The sequence below is a fragment of the Podarcis liolepis genome (assembly GCF_965112155.1).
Source record: "Podarcis liolepis genome assembly, chromosome: 7".
Taxonomy (NCBI): domain Eukaryota; kingdom Metazoa; phylum Chordata; class Lepidosauria; order Squamata; family Lacertidae; genus Podarcis; species Podarcis liolepis.
Genome location: NC_139561.1, coordinates 44,894,482 through 44,907,660, shown reverse-complemented (window position 1 = coordinate 44,907,660; position 13,179 = coordinate 44,894,482). Strand labels below are relative to the sequence as shown.

At 47.5% G+C, this 13,179-nt stretch overlaps 1 protein-coding gene across 3 annotated transcripts in view; it reads right to left on the bottom strand.

The window, feature by feature from the left end:
* Nucleotides 1-13,154, bottom strand: part of TANGO6 (transport and golgi organization 6 homolog) — a 46,963-nt gene extending 33,809 nt beyond the window's left edge. For 2 of the 3 annotated variants that reach the window (XM_083513582.1, XM_083513584.1), the window contains exons 1-9: nucleotides 13,030-13,154; nucleotides 10,801-11,456; nucleotides 8,869-8,985; nucleotides 8,617-8,767; nucleotides 6,889-7,025; nucleotides 5,644-5,809; nucleotides 4,787-4,869; nucleotides 1,610-1,722; nucleotides 45-221 (exon numbers count right to left, since the gene is read on the bottom strand). In XM_083513582.1, coding sequence (XP_083369708.1) covers nucleotides 45-221; nucleotides 1,610-1,722; nucleotides 4,787-4,869; nucleotides 5,644-5,809; nucleotides 6,889-7,025; nucleotides 8,617-8,767; nucleotides 8,869-8,985; nucleotides 10,801-11,456; nucleotides 13,030-13,105 — 1,676 coding nt within the window. In that variant the 5' untranslated portion in view covers nucleotides 13,106-13,154. The remainder of the gene's footprint in view (nucleotides 1-44; nucleotides 222-1,609; nucleotides 1,723-4,786; nucleotides 4,870-5,643; nucleotides 5,810-6,888; nucleotides 7,026-8,616; nucleotides 8,768-8,868; nucleotides 8,986-10,800; nucleotides 11,457-13,029) is intronic. The other variant, XM_083513583.1, reaches the window with a different exon arrangement.
* Between the last annotated feature and the right edge of the window lie 25 nt (nucleotides 13,155-13,179).

Sequence of the window (13,179 nt, the reverse complement as noted above, 5' to 3'; positions counted from 1 at the left end):
GCCTGCAGCCACACAGGACTGGAAAGCCACATGCAGTTTCTCACCTGATAGTCTCTTTGATGGTGACTACAGCGCCCCCTTCACTGCCTGCCTGAAACTGACAGAGCGGATGGAGCAGGTGGGTGGCTCCTCCAAGCCTTGCAAGTCCTTCCAGGACGGATAGTGCGGTTTGCCTCTTGCATTTCTCCAAGAACCATAACAGGATCTCTTGGCATGGAGTGCTACAAGGAAGGAAATGTGGCAATGAGTGACTGCCAAGCAGTCCAAGGGAGAACAAGCATGTGCCAATCTGAACCTGGCAGGGTTGAAGAGAAAGGGCAGGTGAACCTGGAAGTGTCCTAGAGGCTCCAAATCAGGCAGTGGACTTCTCCATTGCTAGAATGGGGTAGACCAGAGGAGTCTTCCCTCACTACTCTAAACTGCTGCATCTAGTCCATACCTTTCCTTAACACGAGGCCCATTTATCCCAGGAGAAGGGATCCTCAGGCCTGGGGGTTGAATGCAGCTCTCCAGGCCTATGTATCTGACCCTCAATACTCTCCCTAGGCCACCTCTCACTGGTCATTTCACATAGGCCAGGCATGTTTTTGCCTTGCTGGAATGTGTCTTTAAATTCTGATAATGCCTCCTGCATGCCAAGACAGAGGATAGAGAAGATTGTGCAAGTATGTGCAGAAACAAACCTACTGCACAAAAGTAAAACTTACATTCATTGCTCCACACACTTTTGCCTTTGGTCATGCCCACCACTGGCCTGTGGAAGATTCCCCAAAGGGAACACAACCCTTGGGCAGGAGGAGGTTCTCCACCACTGCTGTACCCCTTGCAAGAGCTCCCTAAGAATTTGCCCTTGCACTATTAAGAAGTGCTGGGCTCATCATGCATGTTCCGAGCTGCATCTGCCAACATTTAAATTCCATTTCCTAGACAAGTCCTGAAGATGCCTCTCTCTCATGAGAAGCAGCATCCAACTCCCTCAGATATGATCTGCCTAACTGCATCCCCAGCTTGTGCCAGCATCAACTCCTTAGAGCAGGAAGTCTGGTCTCCAGGTACTGCTGTGCAGCACAAAACACTGCTTCATTGTCTGTGAATAGAAAGCAAGCCACACATACACACACAAAGCAGCAGCAGCAGCAGTATCATCATCATCAACAACAACTTTATTGCACTAGCCAAAGGCCATGGCATCATTCACAAAGGAAACAAAAAGAAAAGCAACAATAACCATAAAAACATCAGGCACTGCAGATACAATAAACCGTGATCACGTCTCCTAAGAATTATATTGTTGCATACGATAGACTATCAAGGGGTTCTCAGGTAGAATGTGCCAGCTTACCGTAAATGTCCGAATCAATTTTGCAAATGACCACTATTTTATCTAGTTCTTTTCTCCTGATCTTCTTAGCTGCCAACACATATAGTGCTACTTTATAAGTGACGAAGTCACAGCAGCAGCAGGAAGAGAGAGTCATCTGCCTGTCTTTCATGTCCTTGAAACTGCCCCCATAAGAGGGATGTTTCTCCCAAGATGCAGTGGGAGGAATTTTTTTGAAATCGGGTGGTCTTTGACTGCAGAGCCCTTTCTCTGGGCCACACACCTTACCGTAAGAAAGACACGTTCTGCTTCGTAAAACACCAGAGGGAGAAGATGGTTCCTAGCACAGGCTGCAAGGAGTTCAATAGGAAAGCTGTGGGTTCATTGCCAACCACGTACACCTGAGACGAGAGAGGAAGCACCATGGGATGAGTGGATGGAGAGAGACAGGAAGCACATGCCTGCTTTGCCTGTGGACTATGACTCACAGAAACACAGAACAGGGCTGGGCACAAGAATTGCCATCACCTTGAGAGGCACTGCTCTCTGCAATAACCCTTGAGAAATGAACATAAAGGTTATAGATACAGAAATGGGCTTGGAAGTGCATGGGCAATGAGAACTAGCAGAGGTGTGATAAACCTGGACAAGTGACAACCTATGCAGATTTCCATAACTGAAAGCTCATTTCTTTGCTCAGAATTCTGATGTGTTTATCTAGAGCCGTACCTTGGAAGTCAAATGGAAACCATTCCGGAAGTCCGTTCAACTTCCAAAACGTTCAAAAACCAAATCACAGCTTCTGATTGGCTGCAGGAAGCCCCGTTGGACATTCAGGTTCCCAAAAAATGTTCGTAAACTGGAACAATCCCTTCCGGGTTTGCGGCGTTCAGGAGCCAAAACATTTGAGTTCCAGGGCGTTTGGGATCCAAGGTACGATTGCATTTGCCACAGTCTTGGGTAAAGGTGTCAGACTGCTCTGAGACTCTTTTTAGAACTACCATGTCCTGAAGGAAAGGCTGGGAACATCTGTGGCTGCCAGCACCCTGACCACTAGCCATGCTGGCTGCTGGGAACTGGGAGTCCTACAACATCTAGAGGGCTACTGGTTAGTCACATTGTCTTAGACTTTCATGGTATCCCTGGTCCCAGCACGGACACACAAAAGCACCTCTGTGAGAAAGAGATTTCCTTTATAAAATATGGTCTATTATTTCCACCTGAGCTAATCCCCCACGGAGCCACTCATCCTCAACGAGCACTATTTGTACTTGCTGCTTTCCTGCTAAAGGCCTGAGATGAGTTTCCCACTCTGGCATCAGATGACACTTGGGAGGCAAAGCCCCAGAAACACCTTCAAGCTCCAATCTGCCATCTTAATCTCCCCTCTGTCAGAGCTCTAGCACTCTGCCATTAGCAATGGACCCACCCTGTGCTCCCAGGCATTTGCAGAAGGAACAGCGGCCACCGCGCGGCCTCTGGGACCCGTTCCTGCCTGCCGGCTCATTATAACAGATCATTACTGCCCAAGACGCTGTCGAGCAATCACAGTATTTAAGAGCTCAGACTGCCAAGGTGTCTGCCAAAGATTTCAGCACTGCTGGCTTGTGGCTTGGCTGCCTGACGCATGGGATTGTGCTGCCCAAAATGTTGGAATCTGACCAAGGAAAAGCAAGCTGACCTCCAGAGAAAGAGAAAGATTGCTTTACCTGTTGTGTCCACAACCGGCAAACCTGGATACAGCTGAAAGGCCATGCTGTTCCTCTCAAAAAGGACAAACTTCATCCAAAGCGGATCTAGGGGAACGCAACTGGTTCAGTCGCACTGGGCACTGAGCTTTTGGGGAACCTCAGCAATGATGTCCAATTGAAGGCAAGAGGCCACCAAGGTCTACCACTGACTGCATCTATCCATTTCATCAAGACTGAGGGATTTCTAAGCCCCTCTTCAAGAGTTGGAAATCAGGAGCTTGGTGGGGAGACCCTTGCCCTGCAGCATCGGCTGCAACATGGGCTTTAAAAGACAGGCAGACAGGCACTGGACCCACTGGACACTGAGAAGGCAAAGGGGCTCCAGTTACCTTCCCCCAGGGATCGCTGCTGATTTCCCCTGCCCAGGCTGGAATGTGCAGAGCCATGAGGCAGTACAGCCACTATTCGTTTCAGTGATTTCTGCTTGCTTGGCAAGCCACTCGGTCAAATCCCTATCCATCTACTTTAGACTGCTGATTGTCCCATGCAGAAATTGCAGATTCTGATGCAGGCTTGCCAGTTATTATATTGCTTGGCAATGAATTGGAAAAACGAGCAAAATATTATGCTTCCAAAGTGCTGGGCTAGCACCACCATATGAGAAGGGGAATTACTCCTAGCCGAGCAGAGCATGAAGGGCAAAGCTGAATGCACACGCACACACGTACACTGTGATCCTAAGCAAGGAAACTGTGATGCAGAAGCATAACTGAAGTTAATTGCCACCAGTTCTAAAGTAAATGCACTTATAAACTGACCAGGTAAAAAGCATAGGTGAAACAAGAGGCCTGCATCTTGCAGACCAGTCTGTACAGGGCACAGCATGGAGCAAGTCCTAGGAGATGGGAGATGAGATATGGGGAAGAAGGGAAGCAAGATTGCTATGGGGCAGCAGGTCACCATCACTGTTCAGGACTTGGAGGTGTGGGTGCTCTCAACAGCTAGGAAGCTAACATAACCGCATCGGTTTTGGTTTTGGAAATATTCACAAGGGCAGCTCAAGGAAGATAATCTACTCCTTTAAGGTCTCCAGCTGCAGCTGATGCTTCTTTTCCTTTGTCTCCAGGACTTTAGCCACTGGGTGCAAGCACTTCCTGTTACTCCTTGAGCACATTAGTGGCATTCAGCCTTCCCTGCCCTGATGTCCTCCAGATGGCTTGGACTACAACTCCTATCAGCCCCAGCCAACACAGCTGCAGTCCAAACCTTCTGGTGGGCTCCAGGTTGGCAAAGGCTGCTATAAGGTGTTTGAAGTACCTGACTGGGATGCCAATGAATCAGCTGCCTTTATATATAGTCCCACATCAGAGGCAGAGCAAGGAAGGACACGGCAAGGATGCAAGTCTTCTACTCAGCTCAGCTTCTTGTGCAAGCACTGAACTTGCAGCAGCATCCGAGGGAGGCTTTGCTTCCTGAGGGAGGCAACAGGCAGCTGGACCACCTCTGTGCAAGGAGTCCATGCATTGCTTTTGGAAGGAGGTCACAGGGGCATTGTGGCATATGACCCATCAGTTGTCTCTCACTGGGGGCACCCAGCTATGTTCTTTAAACTGCTTAGACACAAATTTTGTTTCCCCAGGGAAGGGTTGGGAAGCTGAAGAACCATCTGTTCTGGTGGTCCAATTGAAAAGAGAACTTCTTGAAAGGGTTGCTGTCCCTGCTTGCAATATTCAGTTTTAGCAAGACATACAGTAAGCGAGGTTAAATGATGTACCTTAAGCACACTTTCCACACACTCACTGAGCTCCTCCTCTTTCACCAACACAGTCCCTGCCAGCAGCTCTTTCAGCGGTACTTCTGAACGAAACAGAGAATAATAAGATCATCAAAACCCATCAAAACAGGGGAGGTTGACACTGCAGGCTGTGTCCAACTCCTCAAAAGCATTTTTGTGGGGTGGGAGCCTTCAAATATATCAGTTGTTTGTTTATTAAGGGGTTTTTTTAGACTGACTGCTCCCATGGATCGCTCACTATAATAATGCCAAAAGGTTCATTAATGATGGAGGATTTTTAAAAAAAACAAAAAACATAGTACAGAATAGCTGATGGGACCCCCGAGTATAGGGTGGTATATAAAGTCAATAAATAAAAATAAATAAAAGTCTTTTGAAAGGCAGATCTCACCATGACCACTTTCATAATTCTCCCCCTGGAGGACTGACCATGGGTCATTGCAGCCCTAAAAGGGCAACCCACCCCTGTAATCATGGTGGGGTGCTCAATGCATCACGCTTTTATGGACTGCTTCATTTAATGCAACACAATAATGGCAATTGAATTAAACAGAATGGTCCATAAAGTACAGAATGAGTTACTTGGAGCTCTGCCCAGTTTGTAACGGGCTGCTAGGAGAGAGCCCGCCAGGCTTCTGTCACTGAGGAAATGAGATATCCAAGAATCACAGAGCAAATGATTCCAAGTAATGAAGTCATTGAACAAAATAAGAAACAATTTTCACAGCCTGAACCGATGATGCAGGACAGGTACAAAGAAGGCGACCTGCCCCTCTCACAGGGGCCGCCAGATTCCTTAGTCTGGTCCAGGTGGTCAAGAAGAAGGAAGCGGTTACCTGTCACATCATCTGAGCAGCGCAGGAGGGGCTCCAGTATGGGACGCAGCAGGTGCTTCTCTGCTTGCTGGGGGTGTTGTCTTGCCATGGAGAGGACAGTTGTGGTGGCAACTCGCTGGAACTGATGGGCTGTCAGCTTATCCTGAATGAGGAACAGCTGCAGAACCTGGGAGAGAAATGGCACACAGACTGCTCTTTAGCCACTGCTGGGGGCTGCATTTGCATTGCTCTCCAGTGCTGTTTATTCCTCGGCCGCTGATCCTTCATTAAACAGTGTTTCTAAAACCGTGCATGTGCTTCTCATTGTTAATAGGCCAATAAAAAGCAAATGCAAGTATGCCTTTTTTTAGTAATAGGCCTATAAACGATGAGAGCTTCGTATTAGGTCTCTTCAGCCTGGCCTTTAACAGCTGAGATGTGTGTTTTCAGGATTTGCCCTATTCCTGCAACTGTCCTCTGTTTTAACTGTTTTTAATTCTGAATTTTAAACTGTTGTAACCTACCCTGGGACTTACTGGTGTAGGCTTGGTAATAAATGTAGTAAATGTAGTATGTTACTACTACTATTGCTATTACCATTGTTACCACCACAGTTACTGCACATGCTGTAGAGGGAAATGAAGGGCAGGTGGAGTTCATCTAGGAGAAGGAAAACTCTGATCCTAAACCTCCACTGCATTGTGGACATACTCATTCATGAGAAAGGCTTTGGGAGTAAATCCCGAGGAAAAATCCATACCCACTGCCTTGTGGTACATCTCCGGGAGAAGAAAAGGCTAAGGAGTAAACCCTACACAAATCCACTGAAGTCCCTATGACAGTTGGATGGCATCTTATACACCTCCTTCCAGCAACTCCTGCAGTCAAGTAGGTGACAAATAGACTGCTCTAGTTTCCTTTGGATCACGTTGGCAAGGCCAAGGGGGGGGGTCCTCGTCATCTGGGCAGCCCAGGACCTCCATACACACTGCCCAGGCTTACACTCTGGAGAGGTCACTTCAGTGCTGCAAACACAGCAAAATAACGTAATAGTTACCAGTCTCTGCAGCCACAGCGGGCGATGTGATTCTCCAGCGGTTTGAGTTCACCCCAGAGGTGCATTTTACTGTCTCTCAAGACAGATGGATGCCACCACTACCACAACCAGCCCCTGCAGGAATGATGCCCCTATCGGAAGGCCCTGCACTACAGGCCACCACAGAATATAGATAGAATAGTGGAGGGGAAGGTGGAGGGAGGACATACCTGTGGGCACACCTGTCGGCAATAATCCTCCAGGGACAGAGACTGCTGAGGGCAAGTGGAGAGGATCCTGGCCACAGCGTCACACTTCCGCCAGTCAGCTGCTGCTGCTTCGGCACTGCTGCCTCCTGTAGCCCCAGCTGGAAGGCACAAAGGCAAGAGGGACACTTTGTTAGGCTCTAGGATACTATGAATACAGTTGATGCTCATTCTGAATTGTAATGCATTCTGATGACCTGCTCTAATCCCTAGGGTGCCTGTATATAGGAAGATAACCTTATACAAAGTCACACTATTGGTCCATCTAGCCACTATTGTTGCAATTGACCAGCAGGAGCTCTCTGGGGTTTCAGACAGGGGCCTCTTTCCCAGCCCTAACTGGGGGTTGAACCTGGGACCTTTTGCGTGCAAAGTGGGGTTTTTCAGAAAAAAAAATCTGGGAAGTTTTTCTATGCAAATAAGGATAATTTGCAAAAGGTAATTTTCATTTTGCATTAGCAAAATGCTAAGTTTGTAAAGAGGAAATGAGGTGATCCCAAATGTTCCTCAATAAGCAGCTGGCACAAAGCCAGTAAAATGACAGCTTTTATTGGACTAACTTTGGTAGATCTATGACTCCGCATGCTTTCAAGTTTCACAGACCTCTGTCAAGCAGAAAAGCTGATGGAGAATTCTGCAAATCATTAAAAACCAGCATACACCTGCAGTAACCAAGGATGACCCATTTGAAAGAGTGCCTTTTATGCCTTTTGTCATCCAAAACAAACTGAACTGAAGCAGTGAGAGGCAAAATTCCTCAAACACGCTTAAATAACCTTTGGAGAAAAGAGTCACAGAACTCCCAGGTCTCAATATGCTTTCTCACACTGGGTAACAGAATTAGTGTGATTTGTGGCATATAGGGGCAATTGGCTAAAATAGCATTCAAAGGACATCAGATAGGTTCATGGAGGACAGGATGCCAATAGGAAACCTCCAGGCTCAGAGACAGTCTACCTCTGATTGCTCACTGTTATCTCACACTGGATAACAGAATTAGCGGGATTTGTGGCAGTTTACCGTTGCAAGCTATAGGGGCCACTGGCTAAAATGTCATTCAAAGGAGATCAGATAAGTTCATGGAGAACAGGATGCCAACAGGAAACCTCCAGGCTCAGAGACAGTCTACCTCTGATTGCTCACTGTTAAAAAACGGGGACATCTGTTGCCTTCCTATCCCTGCTGGTGAGCTTCCTGAGGGCCTCTAACAGGCCCCTCTGGGAAGCAGGAGGCTGGACTACATGCACCTTCGGTCCACAAACAAAGGGTACCCATCTCTTCAGCATCCTTTTCTCACAGTGTCCAACCGGATGCCTCGGTGGGAAGCCCACAAGCAGGACCCAAGTGCCACGGCAACTCTCCTCACTTGCGATTCCCAGCAACTGGCATTCAGAGGCCCACTGCCTCCGACTGTGGAGTTGGAACAAAGCCACCTTGGCTAGTGACCACTGATAGCCTTAATCTCCATTAATTTGTCTAATCCTCTTTTAAAACAATCCAAGTTGGTGGCCATCCCCATGCCACAGGAATCTTCCCAGCATTCAGCTTCACTGGGTTCTAGTACTATGGGAGGGGAAGTAAAACCTATTTTCCATCCATCTTCTCCCATGCCAGGCATAATCTTATACAGTTCTACTGTGCCCCGTTCTCCATGCTTACTCAAAGCTTTTCTTATGTTATCATCTCACTCACCTCCTGCACCCTCCAGGATGCCACGGACCACAGCCTGAACACCACCCGGTCTTATCAGCCTCTCAGAGAGCAGCTGCCCACAGAGACGCCGGAGCCAGGCTGGGGCTGGTGCCAGACCATGCTCACTGCTGCGTCCACTGGAACCAGAGCCCTGGAATGGTCAGGAGGGAAGAAGAGGACAAGTAATGCGTTGCAGAGCCACACCAGTGAGCACACTTAGACTCCCCAGGAAGCAGGGTCCACCTGCAGTACCTGTTTGGGTCCACCTTGCAGCAGGAGCAGTTCTCGAACCACCAGGGGCTGGTAAACTCTGTTCAAAAGGCCTTGCAATGCCTCCCTGCAGCTGCTTCGCTCCTCTTCTGTAAGGCCCTAAAAAAAGTTTGCATAAAACAGCAGCAGCTGTAAAATTAATTGTACAGTATGGCTTTGACTCCCTCTACTGGGTGGTCAGCAATGTGCTGAAATCTTCCACAAAGGTCTGCATTCCTAAGCAGACACTGCACAGAAGACATAAGATCAACCTCCCCACAGCTTGCTATTCTTTGTTCTTAATTTCTGAAAGGCAGCTGCAAAAGGACAGCAGTCTGAGTTAAGAGATGTGGGAGGCCTGCTTAACCCTCTTCCTTTCTCCAGTTTTACACCAAATCACCATATTTAGCTATTTTTCTCTCAAAAATAGCCCTTCGGGTAACTTAAAACCAATCAACAGACTGTTCGTACTCCGTGAGTAGCATCTAGTTTGGCTCTCAGGCTAGCAGGCGGGTGCTTTGGGTACCTGAAAAGGGTTACTGCACTGATGCAATCTTGTTTGCACCTTGTTGTCTGTTTGGCACAAACTTGATGTTGTCATTTGCAGTGTTCTGTTGTGTCAACATTATCTCAGTGCAGAGAGAGAACTTGCTGATGCGGACAAGTTTGCACATAGTCTTACCAGGCCCATGTCCAACCTGAGCAAAGTGTTACATGATGTCATTCCAATGTCCCATGCTGCTGCAAGTGATGTAAACACTGAGTGTTTGCTGAACTGCTACTGCTTCATGGGTTGCATCCCTCAAACCCAGACACCATCACTTGCACCAGTCCAGTGTTTGAGTTGCACAGAAGGTTCCAGCGGGATCATAAGGATGAAGAAAATAATAATTTCATACTGTATCATTTTGATGATTCCATTTTCTTTTGAGCTTATGGCCTAGCTCAACTGAAAAGGCCGGTGCTTGCCTGCTTTTACAGTACAGAACTAGCTGCTTTTACGTACTGCATGTAGCGAATGTCCGTTACAGAACACTGAAAAGAATAAACTGTTAGAATCTATGGTGGCCACTGTATGCATGAAAAGAGAATCAGCTAGGCATGGCAATTGTGATTAATCTTGAATTGTTTTATAGATGGATCAAATAGCATATTGGGAGACACTGAATGAATAGGACAATTAGTCAAAGTCTCAATAAAGAAATCACATGATATTATAATGAGGGCTGATCTGAAGAGCCAAATTATTTTCATTGGTTCAGAATGGTGACATTGTGTTGCAACTATTAAGACTGCTGCGATCCTTTGATTGGTGAATAGGAATCATGTGTAAAATCTGGAAGTGTATAAAAACATTGCTTAGGATGTGGTTCTTCACAGCCTCCTTATTTTTAAAGGCTGTTCCTACTTGTATTGCTATAAAGGCCTGCATCCTTTTCTTTTGGGTTTTGGGTTTCTGGGAGGAACATCTCCAATCCAGGAACCCCTTTTAAATTTCTCCAACAATGTAAGACACTCTCTCTTAAATTTTCTAAGGAGAAGACAGATTAGGAAAGTTATCAAAATTTGGAAAGTTATCAAAAACACCTTTCATCAAGAGATGTGCATATTTAAGTGATGCTCTATAAAAATGTTGAGATGCCCATCCTGACTATTCAGAGTTGGCAACTGGTGCTAAACAAAGTATACTCTTTATGCCACAGATGTGCGACCTGTGGCCCTTCAAACATTGCTGGATTCCAACTCTCATCATCTCTGACTACTGGTCATGCCAGAGGGGGCTGATGGAGTCCCACAACATCTAGAGGACACCAGGATGGGGAAGACTGAACTACATGCATTTCCCATCACACCAGGGGCTGATGGAAGTTGAAGTCCAACAGCAGCAGAAGGCCACAGAAGGTTCCCAACCCTGAATCCAAGCTGACAACTTACCATCTGCTCCTCTGAGGGCTTGGCTTCTTCTTCATCCTTCCTTCTTGCTGGACAGAATCCGAGCTGGCACAGCCCCGCCAGGAGATCCCCCAAGTGACGTGTGAGAATGAGTCTGCTCAGGGACGTGTGATCAGCAACCTCCATTAGGACAGTGCAGGTTACAAAAAGCCGGCGTGTGGCACTGGAAATGCATCTGGATGAGGCCACTTCTTGAACCAGGGCACTGAATTCTGTCCTGCTTCTCAGGGGAAGCCCAACGCCAGGCAAGAGATATGGGCAAATGCCCAAGGTCACAATGAACTGTAAGGCCACCTGCACAGTTTTCTCCTGGGCAATGCTGAGAGTGTCGGGACTCAGAGGAGGTGCAGCTTCAGCTGTCTTGGGGTTTGGCTGAGGTGGACAGTAAGTTGTTGCTAAGAGGACCATGCACTGCTTGAGACACAGCAGAAGGAGCAAGACATGGCAAGTAAAATTCCAAGGCACATCCGGGCAGGACGCCAGGCACTGAGCCTGCTTAGAGACCTCAGTTCTCAACCTCTGCAGTTCATCCCATTTTGGGTCCTGGGCAAGCTTCTCTTCCAAAATGGATACATTGAAGCGCAAAGATTCCAGCAAATCGACATGCTTCGTTGACTGCAGAGGGCCTGAATCTGCCCCTGAAAAGAAAGACAGACAGTTGATCACATGCAGCAAATATATCTACACCACTCTAAAACGGGTTTGAAATACAACCCCCTCCCCCAAGAAATGCTGGAAATAATGTTTCTGTATGCAGACTAGGGATCTCTAATAAGTCCATAACAATGGGATATTTTGCTCTATTTGATGAGAAGTTTTAAAGGAGCATGCTGCTCTTTGTGCCAGAAATAGTCCAATTTTATTTCTGATTTTGTTGGAATGTTTTTTTTTTAATGTCAGACAATAATGTTGCTGAACACATTTGGTTTGGAGCTGCATCTTATTATATAGGTATATTCGGACTCTTTGCCAGATTAAAGAGCCTATCAAAGTGTTCGTTCCTTTCTTAAATCAGCCGAATAATGCCTGGCCTACGTTGCAGGGTTGTTGCCAGGACAAGACAGGATGCAGTGAAAAGACAAAGCATGCAGGCCACCATTTGCTTCTGGAAGCAGAATGGAAGACTTACAACATGGTCAATAAAATAGGAAGCTGCTCTGCAGCCTCCAATGCTTCGCAGATTAAATTAGGGTAACCCATCACAACAGCTGCTGGGGAGAAGGAATGAGCTTTTGTCTGCAAGCCCTGCTTGTTCCTACATTTCAACAGAACTCTTATATTTTTCCCATCCCAAAGTTTCTCCTCTCCCTTCTGGGTTACAGCATAATCTTAACCATGTCTACTCAGAAGTGAGTCAAAGGACATGGGGCATATTCTAAGTGAGGCTAGGGCTGCAGCCTTTGTTTTTCTGAGAACCTTGAGTTGTCTTGCTCGGGCTTCTGAAGCAGCCAGGCCATTCAGAAATGTCCACACACACACACACCGCTGCTTTTTGAATCGCCCCACTTTTTACCATTTCATGGGTTCCTGTAGGAAGGTGCCAGAGTAAGACCATTAGTTCAGCTAGCCCAGTATTCCCTCTACTCTGACATTTTGTTATTCTTTTAAGCTGTAACAAGCCCTTGTTAGTTGTTCTGACTGGCAGAGTAACTCTCCAGGGATTCAAGTGGGCTGTCTTTCTCCACCCTACCTGCAGATGTTGTCAGGGGTCAAACCTGGGACACCTTCTGCACATGACACATGTGCTCTGCTACTGAGCAGCTACTACTGTGGCCGTTCCCCTAAAAACGAAGCAAGCTTCCAGTCCTCATGGTTCTGGATGAAGGGCTGATTTAAACAAGGAAGAAGCTACCTTACACTGAGCCCATCGCGACCAGTACCGTTTGGCAGCGGGTTTCCAGCAAGGGGCGGGGAAGGGCGGGTGATAACTTTGTACAGTATATCGCTTTGAGCTCTTGGGATACAAAGGTATAAAAAGAAATAAAATAAAATAGCCATACGCGGCACACCACCCCCTAAAATTGGCCAGAGGGCATTCCCTGGAGAGACGGGCTTTCTCGGAGGGAGGAACCGCCGCGTCACACCCGCCCCAGTATACCGTCTCCAATGAGGCCGTTCAGCTGCGGGAACGACCAGGCCGCCTGCAGTCTCCCTTGAACCGCAAAGGTGCAGGAGCCCTTGCCTCCAAACCTCCAAACCTTGCTTTCTCACCGGCAGCTTTGCCTGTCCCCAGTAGCAGCTCCAGCGCCTCAATCACCCGCCTCAGCACAGCCTCGCTCCCGGCCATCGCGGCTGCTTCACGCTGCGCTTCTGGCCGCCATCTTAGGAAGGTCGGATAAGCCGAGACAGTGCTGTCATTTT